This window comes from Somniosus microcephalus, chromosome 2 (genome assembly GCF_052327205.1).
Source record: "Somniosus microcephalus isolate GS21.2 chromosome 2, FLI_Smic_1.0, whole genome shotgun sequence".
NCBI classification, from domain to species: Eukaryota; Metazoa; Chordata; class Chondrichthyes; order Squaliformes; family Somniosidae; genus Somniosus; species Somniosus microcephalus.
In genome coordinates, this window is record NC_140988.1 from 264,867,630 (window position 1) to 264,885,575 (window position 17,946).

Sequence of the window (17,946 nt, forward strand, 5' to 3'; positions counted from 1 at the left end):
AAAACAGTGTCTCTTTAAATAAAAAATCAGATTGGATTTGCACAATATATGTAAATATAATCATCTTTTCAGAAAAGGATTGCAACAATAACTGGCTCTTCACTTTCATTTTGTATTTGAAAGGGCAGAATGTGAACAATATTCATTCGGATGTGTTTCTGAAAATGATGACGGGAAGTGCGATTTGCTGGGTTCCATGTTTTGATATTTTTTTCCCTCTCGAGTTTATAAAACTATAATAACCATTACTCAAAGTCACAGTGCCTCTTCTGGCCCTGGCTATGTTTAGAATAAATTTTGTTTGGATCACATTCCTCCTGACTGGAGTCATCACACGTACTTGTGACGCTGCCATTTATCAATTTCAAGAGTAGGGCAGAAAGATGCCTCAGTGGTATCTGTGACAGGGCAAAGATGTCATGTGTAATGTGTCAGTTAGAGGATTGTTGCCTGAGACTTTAAGATAAAGCAGCTCCAATTTCCAGCTCCTTACCTACTCTGAGCATGCCTGAAATTATCGGACAGAGTGGAATGGCTGTTTTGGCGAGCCTGTTAGAGATAGTGCAGGTGTTACAATATAAAGTGCAGTCATTCAGCTGGGATTTGGTGCTAATACAGGAGGCATTTCTGTTGTTGAAAGCTGATATCCATACACACAGATGACCTCTGTGCAGTTCACTGTGATTGTGGGGGCTTTGTAACAGTGCTTACTTTTATTCTGTGCAGGAGGTTACTGCCACACACTGTTAGCTAAATGTCAAAGTGAGCTGGTCCCAGCTTGAGCCCACCGGTATATCGAGAACATAAGTGAGTCTCTGTGGTATTATATTAAAAGTCAAGGCTGTCCCTTTAATGATATCCAGGTGTCATGAATGCGATATTAAGTTGAAGAACCATCTGGAAGAAAATCAATGAGAAAGAATATCTGTATTACATAGAATGACATAGAATTTACAGCACAGAAATGGGCCATTAGATCTAACTGTTCATGCTCCATACGAGCCTCACCCCATTCTACTTCATCTAACACTATCAGTATTAATATGTTAAATATTATTTAAGAGGCGTGTCCAAAAAATTGAACTCCATGCAATTAAAAAAACTGTTGAATATGTACTGGACGTACCAATATAAGTAGATAAACCTTGAAAGAAAAAAAAGGAACTCCATAGATGCCAACTTTCCAACATGATTTGTTGATTCATCCTATTTCAGTCACATCACTCCTCCAAAAATCAGGATTTTGTAGGCATTGTGTTCTTTAAAAAATAGCAGCTGTGGTTTTTAATGCCTGGTTGATTCTCAGCATCCTCCATACATCGTCTTGGACGAGATTTTGTTTTAGTTCTAAAGGGAAGAGCATTTAACAGTGAAACAAGGTTGTGACCTAGAACAGGGAGTCATGTAGCATCTGTGGACTTAGGATATTAAAGATATGGAGAAAGCTGGGCTCTAACTGGCCACCAGCTCTACCACGAAAACATCCAATGAACACCTACAAAACAATAGCATTACACAAAAACAATCATTAAAATACAAATAACGGTGAAGTTTTAAGCAAATTAGATTAACTCTGCTAAGTATTTCCATTAAGTAAAGATTCAAATAAGCAAAATGTCCATAAAAGAGAAGAACTGAAGTTGTGCTGTGATTGACTTTATAGGGTAGTATTACTCCATTAGAAACCTTTCAAGTAGTCAGTTCTTAGAACATCCTGGTGAGTTGCCATATTGGCTGCAGTAGGAAGTTAAGGCTTGTTCATTTTCTGCAACCCAAGTCTTTTTAGTGCAGTTTTCATATCAGTATCTGAACATGTATTATAACTATCAGAATAGCAATGTTTGTAGTGATGGACCTTATAGACATTATGATCCCAGCATTGCATCTTCTTCAGTGAATAATTATGAAGTGTCTCTCAAGACTCACTACTGAAAATAAGATATAAACACATGTCAGCCCCTCAACTGAGTTCATGGTGCCCCCAAACAAAGCCATTCGGAATCTGTGACACTGTTGCTCAGATGCCAGGTGTATTTTACTCATTCATAACTCACATAACACATCATGGAGAAATGAAAGTGTTCAAAATGAATAATTGTTCTATGGGACTATCCTTAACACAAATATTCACTTTATTTAACAGCTGTAATCTATTTTGATAAAATGTAAAATATAATCATTAATTTATTCATTTTTTTCAGCCATGGAGATGACCTAATAGTGACCCCCTTTGCACAGGTAAGTTGGATCACGTTTCACATAGGTTCAAGTTAGTGAGCTGATTCACTTTATAAGGCTGTCTTTGGGACCTAAGGAAAAAGCACCTTCCAGTGAGTGGTGTGTATTGCAGAGAATTTGTTTCATATGAATTCCCTATTGAGGGGCAGTAAACAATGTTTCTCATTTGAGGCTTCAGTCTATCATAGGAAGGTTTACTACATGGCAGATGTTTATTTGGGAAGTTAAAGAATCAAATTCTTGCTTTTTGTACCTGTTTTTGTAAGTTACAAAATTATGTGGGTTTCCTACTCTATGTGTGTTTATGTCAAACATAAACTGCAATGTAGGCAAAAGTAGCTGAAGATTTGAATACACTTTCTGATGTGGATTGACAGTCTAAAGTGGAGCTAATGCCATGAGGAGACTGGAAAAGAACACGAGGTCGAGTACACGTAGTACTCAGTGAGACATGTACTGTTAATTTTGTGATGAAGCACAAGTTGGGCAGAAGCCAGTGGTCAGTGAGAAAATCACTGGGTGCATTGAACACTAAGGTCTTGGTCAACTAGTATCAGCTGTTCTCTTCCAGTTTATTTATGTCATTTCTAGCTCTGTCGCACAGAATTTCCAAACACTTAACAGAGCCAGAGAGGGAAATCTTTCTTTCTTGCAGACACCAGATGGCACTGTACTATCCATTCTGAACATAATCAATAAAGTGTTGGAGAAAGGCAAATACATTGCAGCTAGCTAATCAGGGTAAAGACATTCCTACTGTCAATTTTTGTAGTTAATAATTTAATGTTTTGTTCATCTAGAGTTCAATGGATGCTTAGACTAGAACTAGATAAATTCAACATAGGATTTAGACTGAACTGGTTTGACTAACTGCATTGCTACATGTATTTATTTAGCATATCATGTTCGTGCACCACTTCTGTTAAGGTTAGAAAGTGTGCCTCATATTCTTAGTTTGTTCCCTTCTGTACGTGCTGAAGTTAATTAGTAGAATAGAATTGGATTGGTGACCTTTTGGAGAATCTCCTAAAGACAGCCCAGATATTCTAATGTAAAGTGTAGTTCATCTAAGTTATAAAGTATTATATGTGCTGCCTTTCTTTCCTTGGTACCTACTTTAACATTTGTATCTCTGTAGGTGCTAGCAAGTCTGCGCACTGTAAGGAACAATATTGCTACACTAACCAACTTGCAAGATCGAGCATCCAGCAGCAAGTAAGGGCCCTTTGTTTCACGAAGTTACAATGATTTGGCATGATTGTATGACAGCTTTCAGATTTCATATTATAAAACGTTACAGTATAGAAACAGGTCATTTGGCCCATCGAGTCTGTGCCAGTGTTTTTCTCCACGAGCTATATAACCTAATACCACTTGCCTGCTCACTAATAATGCTCTCTTCAAGCAACTATCTAATTCCCTTTCAGACAGATCTATGCTCTCTGCTTCAGAAGCAGTTTGTGGCAGAGAATTTTGCGTACCAACCATCTTTCTATGTCAAGAAATGTTTTCTAACCTCCCTTTAAATTTTTTTTGTGATTATCTTAACTTATCGTCCTCTTGTTACCGTCACACCAACCAGTGGAATTTACCTTACAAGGCCCTTCGTAATCTCGAGGACCTTTGTCGGGTCACCCCAGTCTTCTCAAATCTCTCTTTGTAACTGAAAATCCTCCCTAGTAACATCCAAGTCAATCTACACTGTACCTTTTTAATTTATATCCTTCCTATGATGGGGTTTGCAAAACTGTGAACAGTACTGCAACTGTGGCCTAACTAAGATGTTGTGCAAGTTCAGCATTGCCTATTTGCTTTGGTATTCTATGATTCAAGATAAAACACCAGGAATTATTCAATTTTCCATTTTCATGGCTTTATCCATTTGTGTTGCCACCTTTAATGATCTGTGTATCTACACTTAAAAGATCCCATTGCTCATCTGTTGCCTCACAGCGCCAGGGACCCGGGTTTGAATCCGGCCTCGGGCGACTGTCTGTGTGGAGTTTGCACATTCTCCCCGTGTTTGCGTGGGTTTCCTCCGGGTGCTCCGGTTTCCTCCCACAGTCCAAAGATGTGTGGGTTAGGTTGATTGGCTATGATAAATTGACCCTTAGTGTTAGGGGGATTAAATACGTGGGTTTACGGGGATAGGGTGGGATATGTGTTGGTGTAGGGGTTACGGGGATCGGGTGGGATATGTGTCGGTGCAGGCTCGATGGGCCGAAATGGCCTCTATCTGCACTGTGGGGTTTCTGTGATTCTGTGAAGATGTATTTCCTCTCCCTATTCTTACTTCCAAAATATATTACTTCACACTTTCCTACATTAAACTATTCTGCCACCTATCCACCCAACTTGTTAGCCTATCTATGTTCTCCTGCCGTCTTTGAAAATCTTTGTTACCAATTTGGTATCATTAGCAACTTTCAGTATAATTCCTTCAGTCATTCATGCATATAGTAACTAAGAGCAGCCCCAAAACAGACCCCATATGGAACATTGCTCACCACATCTTTCCATTCAGAGGAACTTCCGTTTGCCCCTATTCTTTGCTTTCTGACCTCCAGCCATCTCAATAACCACATCCCCCTTAATTCCATGTGCCGTTATCTTTTCCATAAATTTATTTTATGGTACCTTATTAATTTTTTTTTGAAAATCCATATAAACCATATCTACTGTATTTCCTTTATCAATCCTGTTATTTCTTCAAAGAATCCTATAAGATTGGTTAAGCAAAGCCTGCCTTTTAAAAGTCTGTGTTGACTGGCCCTTGTTAGCTCATGTTTCTCCAAGTGTCTAATACTTTAATTCTATATTTTAGAATCTAATAGTTTATTAACAACTGAATTCAGATTAATTAGCTTATAATTGTCTGGTTTATCCCTGTCTCCTCTTTTAAACAAGTAGTCACATTTGCCACAGTCCAGTCCTCTGGCACAATTTTACTTTCTACAGAATTTGAGAAATTACAGTCAGAGCCTCTGCAATTTCTTTCCTAGATTCCTCAGATGTTGACTGTTAGACCTCTATGATTTGTCGGCCTTCAGTTTGAGCATTTTCTCACGTGTCATCTATTTTTCATTAATAATTTCTTAAATGTTCTACACCCACCCCTGGTGGTTTTAGAATTTCAGTATATACCTCCTCTCAACACTGAGGCAAAGTAGTTATTTGGTATTTCTGTCATTGTCTCGCTCTCCACTACAGGCTTGCCACCTTCATCGTCTAGTAGCCTTATGCCTACCTTGACTATCCTGTTAAAATACTGTACTGTGCCTATAGAAAGCCTTTGTTTGCACTTTTTAGTTGCTAATTTTCTCTCAAATTCCTTCTTAACTCTTCTAATCTCCATTTTTCTAGCTTTCCTACATTCTTTATATTTGTCCTGGCTTCCTTTTTTGTTATCTGCCCTATTAACATAAAATGCAACATTTTAGTTTCAAATTTGATTTAATCTCTCAATTCGTTCCAAACTTTCAACACCTTCCCTTTTTCATTACTGGAATATATTGGCTTTGTTATTCTTTCCATCCCTGTTTAAATATTCTCGATCAACAGGTCAATTTGCCTAATTTTTCTTCTATGTGATCTAGGCAAGACACCTCTTTATCAGTACAGTTTGCAGTTTTCAGTCAAATAAACTTATCTTGACTTCTTTTTCTATTCTTACACTGAACATAATTATATTGTAGTCATTGGGGATAATTTTGACTTTGTGGGATTGTGTGAAACGGGTGATAGCCAATCGAGAGCTGTTTTACATCTCTTCCGATTTTTATTTCCAAAGATGCAAAATGGTCTGTCGATTTACGACCACCCGTTTTACATTATCACACGAAGTCAAAATTACCCCTATTGTTCCAAAATGTTACCCTACTTTTAAGTCACCTAATTGCTCAGCCTCATTATCCAGAACCTAGTCAAGTAGTGTTTTTAATTCCTTATTAGAGTAGCAACATATGGATTGAGAAAACTTCTATTTTTTGGATAAATGGGATCTCCCACAGTTATATCTGTATTTTTATACACACCTCTATATTTTTGAATTGTTGAGATATCTTTAAGACTTAAATATATAACATAAAGCTAAATGTAGAAAACACTATTTCATAACATTTGTCAGTATTGTGATTGTTACGATGTAGATACTATCATGCAGAACACTTCATGCACCACAGCGACCTCTGCTGGTTAAAAAAATTGAAGAAATCACACAACACCAGGTTATAGTCCAACAGCTTTATTTGAAATCACAAGCTTTCGGAGCGCTGCTCCTTCTTCAGGTGAAGTGGAGAAATGCATAAAGACACAGCTTATATAGTCAGAGAATCATGTCAGATGTTTACAGGTAACCTTTCCAACTGCCATTTATCACACCTTGGCAGAGAGATAATCACAGCAGTCAAAGGTGTGAATGGTGTCCAAACAGGTCAGTCAGGGAAACATTACATCAAAGACATGTATGCTCAAGCTGTCAGGAGATGCATCAATGCCAGATTCATCAGCCGCACTCACAAGACAGTCCAGAATGTCACCCGAGCACAACGCAACGCCATCCACGCTCTCAAGACCAACCGCAACATCGTCATCAAACCAGCAGACAAAGGAGGTGCCATCGTCATACAGAACAGAACGGACTATTGCAAAGAAGTGTACCGACAACTGGACAACCAGGAACACTACAGACAGTTACCCGCAGATCCGACCAAAGAACACACCCGCCAACTCAACAGACTGATCAAAACCTTCGATCCAGACCTTCAAAGCATCCTACATGCTCTCATCCCACGTACTCCCCGCGTGGGTGACTTCTACTGCCTCCCAAAGATACACAAAGCCAACACACCTGGACGTCCTATCGCATCAGGCAACAGAACCCTGTGTGAGAACCTCTCTGGATATGTCGAGGGCATCCTGAAACCCATCGTACAGGGAACCCCCAGCTTCTGTCGCGACACTACAGACTTCTTACAGAAGCTCAGCACCCACGGACCAGTTGAACCAGGAACACTCCTCGCCACGATGGACGTCTCGGCACTCTACACCAGTATCCCCCACAATGACGGCATCGCTGCAACAGCCTCAGTACTCAACACCAACAACAGCCAATCTCCAGACGCCATCCTACAACTCATCTGCTTCATCCTTGACCACAATGTCTTCACCTTCGACAACCGGTTCTTTACCCAAACACACGGAACAGCCATGGGGACCAAATTCGCACCCCAATACGCAAACATCTTCATGCACAAGTTCGAGCAAGACTTCTTCACTGCACAGGATCTCCAACCAACGCTATACACCAGATACATCGACGACATTTTCTTCCTATGGACCCACGGCGAAGAATCACTGAAAAGACTACACGATAACATCAACAAGTTCCATCCCACCATCAAACTCACCATGGACTACTCCTCAGAATCAGTCTCATTCCTGGACACACGAATCTCCATCAAAGACGGACACCTCAGCACTTCACTCTACCGCAAGCCCACGGACAACCTCACGATGCTTCACTTCTCCAGCTTCCACCCTAACCACGTTAAAGAAGCCATCCCCTATGGACAAGCCCTGCGAATACACAGGATCTGCTCAGACGAGGAGGAACGCGATGGACACCTACAGACACTGAAAGACGCCCTTGTAAGAACGGGATATGACGCTCGACTCGTTGATCGACAGTTCCGACGGGCAACAGCGAAAAATCGCATAGACCTCCTCAGAAGACAAACACGGGACACAACCAACAGAGTACCCTTCGTCGTCCAGTACTTCCCCGGAGCGGAGAAACTATGCCATGTTCTTCGCAGCCTTCAACATGTCATCGATGACGACGAACACCTCGCTAAGGCCATCCCCACGCCTCTACTACTCGCTTTCAAACAGCCGCCTAACCTCAAACAGACCATCGTTCGCAGCAAATTACCCAGCTTCCAGGAGAACAGCGACCACGACACCACACAACCCTGCCACAGCAACCTCTGCAAGACATGCCAGATCATCAACACAGATACCATCATCACACGTGAGGACACCACCCACCAGGTACATGGTACATACTCATGTGACTCAGCCAATGTTGTCTACCTCATACGTTGCAGGAAAGGATGCCCCGGAGCATGGTACATCGGCGAGACCATGCAGACACTGCGACAACGGATGAACGGACACCGCGCAACAATCACCAGGCAGGAGTGTTCCCTCCCAGTCGGGGAACACTTCAGCAGTCAAGGACATTCAGCCTCCGATCTTCGGGTAAACATTCTCCAAGGTGGCCTTCGAGACACACGACAACGCAAAATCATCGAGCAGAAACTGATAGCCAAGTTCCGCACCCATGAGGACGGCCTTAACCGAGATCTTGGGTTCATGTCACGCTACATGTAACCCCACCTGATGCAGGGTCATCCAGACTCGAGTCGACATTGGCTTGTTCTCTCTACACAGATGCGGCCGGACCTGCTGTGATTTCCAGCCAAAAAAAATGTTTTTTGTCTGTTTTTTTGTTTTTCATACAGACCCCAGCATCTGCAATATTTGACCCCTTGTGACCCCACCTCATTGTTCTTTGATGTAATGTTTCCCTGACTGACCTGTTTGGACACCATTCACACCTTTGACTGCTGTGATTATCTCTCTGCCGAGGTGTGATAAATGGCAGTTGGAAAGGTTACCTGTAAACATCTGACATGATTCTCTGACTATATAAGCTGTGTCTTTATGCATTTCTCCACTTCACCTGAAGAAGGAGCAGCGCTCCGAAAGCTTGTGATTTCAAATAAAGCTGTTGGACTATAACCTGGTGTTGTGTGATTTCTTACATTTGTCCACCCCAGTCCAACTCCGGCATCTCCACACCATAAAAAAATTGAAACAACAATTTGCAGCTGCTGAAGTAAACCTGTGTCATCCACCATTAGAACGGTTCGCTTTCTACTGTACCATCTTTAAATGCCTGAAATATGGATGTCAGGCCATTTTACATAAGAATTTTAACACAGCTAGAAGACAATTAGTTCAAAAAAAGTGCAAATGCGTCAGTAAAATATCTTCCACTTGGGTAATGTGCTATCATTGCTCTGTCAACTTCCAGCAGTACACAGCAAAGATAATTAACATAAGTATATTGTTCCCATTTCTAGTGATTTTTGTTTCTTTCAAAAGTATAGCATTTATTGTTTAACTATTTATATAGTAATGGTTAGTTACTTAAAAAAAAGTAAAGATTGGAATGTTTAGCTAGCTTTAGATATATTAAATGGTGGCATCTGATAAAAGGAGACTCTTTAGGTACAACTTTCTTTATATTCGTGTACAAGAGGATCAAAGGCAAGATTTTCCAGAAGTTTGTCTGGAGCCTCTGAACCTGTGAGTGAAGGAAACGTTGCTAGAATTCTAACTTTCTGTTTTTATTTTAATGTTTCAGGCGCTCACCAATGTGTAACCAGCCACCCATGAATAAGCCAAGTTTTACAGGTGAGTGATTCTTACTTTTTTTTCTGCATAACAACTTCTTCAATGCGAGTTATACCAAGTGACATGTTCTGTACAGCATGCTCATGAAATAATCGTCTGTGCTACAGTCTGGTAGGATGTAGGTCCATTTCAGAAGTTCTCCAACTATTACCTGTCTTAATCAGCCAGGAAATTAAAGACAGACTCATCCTAGGTAATTTTTACATGTCCTGTGGTGGTACATTAAAGTGGCATTGCTAGAAGCCACACAACATTCTGAGGAAAGTAGGTGACTTAAAAGTAGGGGAACATTCTTTTTGTGTCTGATTATTGAGCCTTATTGCCAGAAACTTGAGAACCGGTCATCTGCACCCACTTAGTTGTGGAATGGCACATGTCACAGGGAAACCTGAAGTTGAAACATAGAAACATAGAAGATAGGAGCAGGAGTAGGCCATTCGGCCCTTCGAGCCTGCTCCGCCATTCAATGAGATCATGGCTGATCATCCAAATTCAGTACCCTGTCCCTGCCTTCTCCCCATATCTCTTGATCCCTTTAGCCTTAAGAAATATATCCAACTCTTTCTTGAATATATTTAATGACTGGCAATAAGGCTCGATAATATTTAATGACCTGGCCTCCACCGCCCTCTGTGGCAGAAAATAAGAACTAAGAAGTGGACATTAGCAAAAACAAATGTGATTTGCACTTTGTTGATACAACAGTACTGATTATTTTTCTTTAAGTGCAAATGCAATTTAGAACCCAAGAGGTTTATATCACAAAAGAAGGCCATTTGGCCCATTGTGTCTGTACTATCTCTTTACTAAAAGTATCCAAAACTAGCCCCAATCCCCTACTCTCTCCCCATGGTCCTTTAAAGTTCTGTACAAAATTGATGTTTTATATTCATGTGAATTTTTTGTGGAAGTACATCATTATAGTTGTTGGGCAAACCAAACATTTTATATGCAACCTGAGGTGGGGCTGTAGAACATGGAGAGATAGTTTTCATTTGCTGGAAATAAATGGTTTCTGACATTGAAAGAAAATGCAGTTAACTTGATTTCTAAAGGAATCTTGTCAATTGGTGTCTCTTTAAACTGAATGAGACTTTTCTTGTGTGGAACTCTGGTTTGAAATAATGAATTTGAAAATGACAAATGTTTAAGTGCAGCTCATTGAGAGTGTGCTTGGTTTATTCTGTTGTGCTTAAGGTGACTCTGCCACAGGTATGCTGCTGTATTTTATATTGTTCTGGAATTCTGTTTCCACAGTGCAATTTATGTGGCCATGGTTGGGAACTAAATATTCCAGGATACTTAACTTTTAAAAGAGATAGGCAAAATGGAAAAGGAGGAGGGGTAGCCCTGATAATAAAGGATGGGATAAAGACAGTAGCGACAAAGGATCTTAGCTCTGGAAATCAAGAAGTAGAAACAGTTTGGGTGGAGCTAAGAAACAGCAAGGGGCAGAAAACATTGGTGGGAGTTGTTTATAGGCCCCCAAACAGTAGCTATAATGTAAGGCAGAGTATAAATCAGGAAATTAGAGACCTACGTAACAAGGATAATATAGTAATCGTGGTGGACTTTAATCTACATATAGACTGGGCAAACCAAATTTGCAGTAATAGTGTGGAGGACGAATTCATGGAATGTATACAAGATAGTTTTCTAGATCAGTATGTTGAGGAACCAACTGGGGAATAGGCTATTTTAGATCTAGTATTGTGCAACAAGAAAAGTTTAATTAATAACCTTGTAGTAAAGGGGACTTTAGGGAAGAGTGACCATAATATGATAGATTTTATATTGAGTTTAAAAGTGATTTAGTTAAATCCAAAACTGGGGTATTAAATATAAACAAAGCAAACTACGTAGGTATGAGGGGCGAGTTGGCTATGGAGATTAGGAAACTACATTAATAGGTATGACGGTAGAGAAGCAATGGTTAGCATTTAAAGAATTAATACATAATTTACAACAAATATACATTCCTTTAAGGCACAAAAACCCCACAGGAAAAGCAGTCCAACCATGGCTAACAAGAGAAGTTAAAGATAGCATTAGATCAAAGGAAGATGCTTATAATGTTGCCAAAAAGAGTAGTAAGCCTGAGGATTGGGATGATTTTAGAATTCAGCAAAGGAGGACCAAGAAATTGATAAAGAATGGGAAAATAGAATAAGAGAGTAAACTAGCAAGAGACATAAAAACAGACTGTAAAAGCTTCTATAGGTATGTAAAAAGGAAAAGATAAATGACAGTAAATGTGGGTTCCTTACAGGCTGAGACAGGAGAAATTATAATGGGAATAAGGAAATGGCAGAGAAATTAAACTAATACGTTGGCCGGAATTTTGCCGGCGCTCAGAGTGCGGGTTTGGAGGCGGGTCCGCTGTCAAAATAGCAAAGATTGACAGCGGGTAGGAAACCCTCTGTCAACCCATCTCCACGTGAGTCTCCCAGGTGTCGGGTCTGTCTGCGCAGAACTGACCTGACACCAAGCGGCGGGGGAGACAATTTAGATCATTAAATGGCTTGTTAACAGCCAATTTAATGCTATTTTAAGCCTACCTTGTAATTTTATGTGCTCCTGCTCACCCTGGATGAGTTGAGTCCGCTTTGATTTATCTGATAACCTGACAGCTGCAGAAGTGGTATAAAGGAAACCGTGTTGCAGATGTTCAGTTTCAGAGCTCAGAAACTGTTGGTTACTGCATTTGTAAGACATATAGGGGGAGAAATCCGGTATCGCCCCGTTTGGGACGCAATTATCGGCCAGGCACAAAGTTTAGTGCCTGGTGCTAATTATCGCCTCCGACTACAAACTTGGCTTCTATCGCCCCGGAGGTGATTGGAGCACTAAATCAGATGCTACACACCTCTCTTAAGGCTCTAACGCCAAGGAACGAGGCGCTACCTCAGAGCGCTGGCGAAGCTCACGTGATGTCAATCAGCAATGGAACACAGACACACTGGCATCGGCCAGCTCTTAAAGGGGAGGGTCGATCTTGCTCTCCATCCACATCCTGCTCATTGCAGCCTTGAATCTCGGCCTGGAGAGACCTGTACATCAAATCTGCTTGAAAGAACAACGGAGAGGCCCAGGGAAAGAGCTCAGAGTGCAGCCCCCACAGTCTCTTCTAAATCGATGCAAGGAAGATCAAATCAAAATGAACCTGCAAAGTGCTGCTCAGTACCCAAGACTCCTTCACACAGCGTTGAATCTCTCCAGAAGTCTCTCTCTCAGAATGCGTGGTGCGAAAATGTTGCCGACAAAAAAAGGCAGGAAGCGGTCGCCTTTAAATAGTGCCCTCTTAGGGAACTAACGGGAGGCACAAAGAAACCGAATTTTTCCCTCATAGAGATTTCATTAGCTTGCAAGTTTTTCAAGCCAACTCTATATCCAGTGGCACCTCATTGGAACAACCTCTCTCACCATTGACAGATCGCTTCTGTCATCTCAACTGCAGCTGCCATCTATTCCAGCAACATCGGTGCTCTTGAAAAAAATCACACCTTGGTCCTCTGAATCCTTCCACGATCAGCCCCAACACCAACATCACCAGGCACACTAACAACATCACCAACCTTCTCCACCATCACCTGGTGCTGCATAGGAACACAGGGCATCAGCACCTAACAACATTGCTGCCCGGGAGGCCAGGGATGGCATCACCATGGCCAGATTTACTTCACTTGCCGCTGTACACCCTGGCTGCCACATGATGCACCATTATTACACCATCCCACACCAGCACCATAAAGCATCCCTATAATGTCCAAGGCATTCCTTTCACACTTATCACAGTTGCGGAGGGTGGGGGTGGGGGGGGGGGGGTGGAAGTTATGTCTCAACATTCACTGGGACTCAGTAAGACACTTCTAAAGGTGCGCACAGATCTGTCCAATAAGGTGAAGTGTTGAAAATATAGATTTCAATGTATGACAACACATTAACAGAAACTTCACATGAACATTGGCTAAACCTCTCAAGTGCCCACCCTTGTGTGTTGTTAGTTGGTATGCTTGCAGTAGGATGAGGGTGAGTGTGAGGGGTGGCTAGTGAGATGGGGATGTGATAATGTAGATAGAGAGGGATGGGTGGAGGTGCAAGGTAAGTTGGTGTGAGTAAGACTGTGCAGGAGTAGGGTAGGGAAGGCAGAGTGATGGGGATGTGTTGAGTGGCACAGCAGGATGAGGTTGAGTGTGGCTTTGTAGTAACGTTTCGTGATCCACTGAGATCATTGAAAGGTTGGCGCCACTGCAGCCAGGGACTCCCGACGACATCCCTACTTGTGTCCTCCTGTGCAATGTACAACCAGACTGCGTTGATCTCCTGAGGAGGTCTCTTCCGCCCATGGGAAGAGAAGAGAATCTCCCTGCGTGCTGTGACTCCCTCCAGAAGCCTGGGTGCAGCCGTGTACCTCTGTGCAGTGCTTGTCAGTGTTTGCAGCACCTCAATGCTGCAGAACACTGAAGCACAGCTGTCAAAATCTATGTGGCCGTGGTCCCTTTAAGGAAACTGGCTGATGACGCATCATCAAATGATGTCATCAGACCCGCTTCCTGTTAATTGGCCAGGAACCCCGCAGGGCGGGTTTAACAAGGCCAATCTACGGAACATAATTTTCCCAGAGCGGCTGCAGACGGGAGTGGGACCGGAACCCACCAACCAGCTCTTCCGCCGCAATCCTGCCTCCGCAGGGAAAATCCAGCCCTTTGTGTCTGTCTTCATGGAAGAAGACCCAAAAAACTTCCGGGAAATAGTGGAGGACCATGAGGAACTGAAAAAAAATAGTATTAGTAAAAAAAAAGTACTGGAGAAATTAATGTGACTGAAAGCCGATAAATCCCCTGGACCTGATGGCCTACATCCTAGGGTTTTGAAAGAGGTGGCTATAGAGATAGTGGATGCATTGGTTGGAGTTATAGGAGTTTCTTTGCAGTGTGACAAGTTTATATAGACAGTTACATTACAAAAGTGGAGATTGGAATTCATAATGAAAAAAGTTGACAGGAAATGCATACAGGCGCAAGATTTTTAATATTTTTATAGACTGATATAGGTCTTTTGTAATTTTACTGACTCCTTTAATGTAGCATTTTATAATGCAAATTAACTAAAAAGAACTGTACAAAGGCAAAATACTACAGAAGCTGGAAATCTGAAATTAAAAAAGCAAATGCTGGATACACTCAGCAGGTCAGACAGCATCTGTGGAGAGAGAAACAAAGTTAATGGCCCGTATTTTCCGATCGCAGGCCTCCCACGGGCGGAGGCCTGCAATCTGGAAAAATCTGCGCCCTTACCTGAGGGCTCCCGGGGACGCACACAGTTCCGATGCTGGGCCTCACCAAACTCCAAGTGCATAGGGCCCACGTGGGCCATGGGGAGCCAATCATAGAAGGAAATCTCCCTTCATACATTTGAGAGGAAGAGCTGTCAAATATATGAATGGAGATCAATGAAAAAACATAGTAAAATTTAAATAAATTTTTAAAAAATCACATTTTTAAAATGACTTGAAATTACAATAAATTAAGTATTTTGAAAAAAAAAGTATTTTACGGGGCTAAAAATAAACATCCCTTTTTTTAAAGTATTTTTTTAATGATAAATCAGTGACATTTAAAAAAAAAACTTTTTTCTACTCTTATCCTGGTAAAAGCAGGCCTTACGCCTTATCCTGCTTTTACCAGGCGTAAGAATTGTAAGAGTTTTCTATGGGCGGAGGGTCCCCAAAAAGCGGAACTATCCGCCTGCGGAGGCCCTTCTCCAGGGCAGCCGGAGGATCTCTCAAGAGGATTCTTGACAGTTCGGAAATGTCGGTTTTCAGCGCATGCGCTGTGTATGCCTGAAACCGGCATTTCTGATGTCCCTACAGGTGGGTACACAGCGCATACAACACCCGTAGAGATCGGAATATCCGGGCCAATGTTACAGGTTTCAGGTTCTGACGATAGATCATCAACCTAAAATGTTAACTCTGTTTCTCTCTCCACAGATGTTGCCTGACCGGCTGAGTATTTCCAACAGTTTTTTTTATTCCAATATATAAAGAACAATACTTGACACATTATTTGTTACTTTTTCAAAATAACAGATTTGCATTGGTTTCAGACTTTAGTTGTGTTTTAATTTTGAAAGTTCTGAGGAAAAGAACACAGGGAAACTGTTGCACAGAAAGATTCTGATAAAAGTTTGATCAGAAAGTGGGAGCCCTGCAGTTGTCAACGGCACCTTTTAGCTCAGCACCTCTCAAAAAACTGTGTTCCAAGTGCTCTTAACTTCTGTGTGGTCTTATTTTATAATTACCTCATCTCAGCCTTATTCAAGTAAATTCCCTTCTATATATATAAAACGGTATGTCTCTCTGTCTGTCTTTCTGTCTCTCTGTCCGGCTATACAATCAAAAGTTATAGAGCGTACCTACACGTGTGTTACATCAAAAGAAAGCTTACGATTCCAGAACGGTTGTAAGCGTATTTACGTTTCGGTGAGACAACAATTATGCCCGCGGTATCCAAAAAACGTTCAAAATTCCGCTCATTATCTGCTCATTAGCATTGAGTGACGTCGAGGTTGACCAATCGTACGGTCGAGCGACCCGACGGTCGACCAATTGCTGCATGGCGGGGGCGGGTTCCTGGCGCGTGCGGGCAGGCCCTACTAGAGTCGAGTGACGGGACGATTGACCAATCCTACGCTTCGGTGACCTAACGGTCGACCACCGTGTGTGGGCGGGCCTTATCGTTCTGAACTGAGGTGAGTCGCCGCCATCTTGATTCCAAACTTTTCATTTCTTTTTCCCGCTTTCTGCGTCTTTAAAAAAAAAGTTGCTTTTAAAACACATATTGTTTTTAAAAAAAAGTTAATTACTTTCTAAATCTTTTATCTAATCTCATTAATTTTCCTACCTTTCCCCGTTTTTGCAGGTAGGCCTCGAAGCCTGGGTGTCTGTTGCCAGCCATGCTGGACCCTAGGCAATTGTTTTGTGGCAAGCTCCTCCCACCCCTCACCCCCCACCCCCCTGCTGGGCCCGATTCCGAACCAGCGGCCAGCCATCTTGGTAAAGGCTGGCTTGGCTCACGGCAAGCTCCTTGCGCTGCACGGCGCACGCGCACCTCCACACAGAGCGCGGCCAGAGGGAAGCGAGCAGGTTAGCGGGGGGGGCGGGGCTCGGGAGGGGAGGGGGAGCGGAGAAGGTTACCCCGGCAACCGGGCTCGCCAGCCGCAATCGGCCGTCTCAAGCCACTCAGGCCCGGCCTCAGGAGGGCGGGGCTCGGGCTGACCGGGGCGCTGCGCTCGGCATGTCAGTGCGTGGGGCGACACGGAGCTCAGCGGAGCCATCGCCGGCAGAGGGGAGAGGATCTGCTGGCTCCCCCCTCCCTTTCTCCCCCCTCCTTCCCCCACCTACCCCACCCCTCCTCTCCTTTCTCCCCCTCCCCTCCCTCCCTCCTCTCCCCCCCTCCCCTCCCCTCCCCCTCCCCTCCCCTCCCTCTCCCCTCCCCCCCTATCCTCCCCTTCCCTCCCCTCCCTCTGCTCCCCCTCCTCCCACCCTCCCCTCCCCCCCTCTCCCCCTCCCCTCCCCCCTTCTCTCCCCCTCCCCTCCCCCTCCCTCTCTCCCCCTCCCCCTCCCCCCCTCCCCCTCCCCTCTCTCCCCCCTCCCCCCCTCTCCCCCCTCCGCCCCTCCCCCTCCCCACCTCTCGCCCTCCCCCCCTTCCTCCCCCACTCCTCCCTCCCCCCCTTCCTCCCCCTCCCCTTCCTCCCACCATCCCCCTCCTCTCCCCCATCCCCCCCTTCCCCCTCCCCTCCCCTCCCTTCCCCCTCCCCTCCTCTCCCTTCCCCCCCTCCTCTCCCTTCCCCCCTCCCCTCCCCCCTCCCTTCACCCCCCTCCCCTCCCCTTCCCCCCTCCCCTCCCCTTTCCCCCATCCCCTCCCCTTCCACCCCTCCCCTTTCCCCCCCTTCCCCCCAGTCGCGCTCTCTCTTCCCCCAGTCGCTCTCTCTCTTCCCCCCAGTCGCTCTCTCTCTTCCCCCCAGTTGCTCTCTCTTCCCCCCAGTCGCGCTCTCTCTTCCCCCCAGTCGCTCTCTCTCTCTCTCTCTTCCAACAACAACATGCCCTCAAAAATCCCTCAGCACCGCCGGGCACTTCAGCTAGTCCTTTATAATTTGGTACAGTAGGGATTCATTTAGCACAGTTCCTAACTGCAGTGTCACTAATTTTCACAGTTGAATTTT

At 43.5% G+C, this 17,946-nt stretch overlaps 1 protein-coding gene across 5 annotated transcripts in view; it reads left to right on the top strand.

Moving 5' to 3' along the window:
• The window catches only part of LOC147123367 (3',5'-cyclic-AMP phosphodiesterase 4D-like), a 480,913-nt gene that overhangs the window by 239,059 nt on the left and 223,908 nt on the right, over window positions 1–17,946 (top strand). For all 5 annotated transcript variants that reach the window (XM_085971653.1, XM_085971668.1, XM_085971676.1 and 2 more), the window contains 3 exons: window positions 2,202–2,238; window positions 3,377–3,453; window positions 9,671–9,720. In XM_085971653.1, the coding sequence (XP_085827779.1) occupies window positions 2,202–2,238; window positions 3,377–3,453; window positions 9,671–9,720 (164 nt within the window). The remainder of the gene's footprint in view (window positions 1–2,201; window positions 2,239–3,376; window positions 3,454–9,670; window positions 9,721–17,946) is intronic.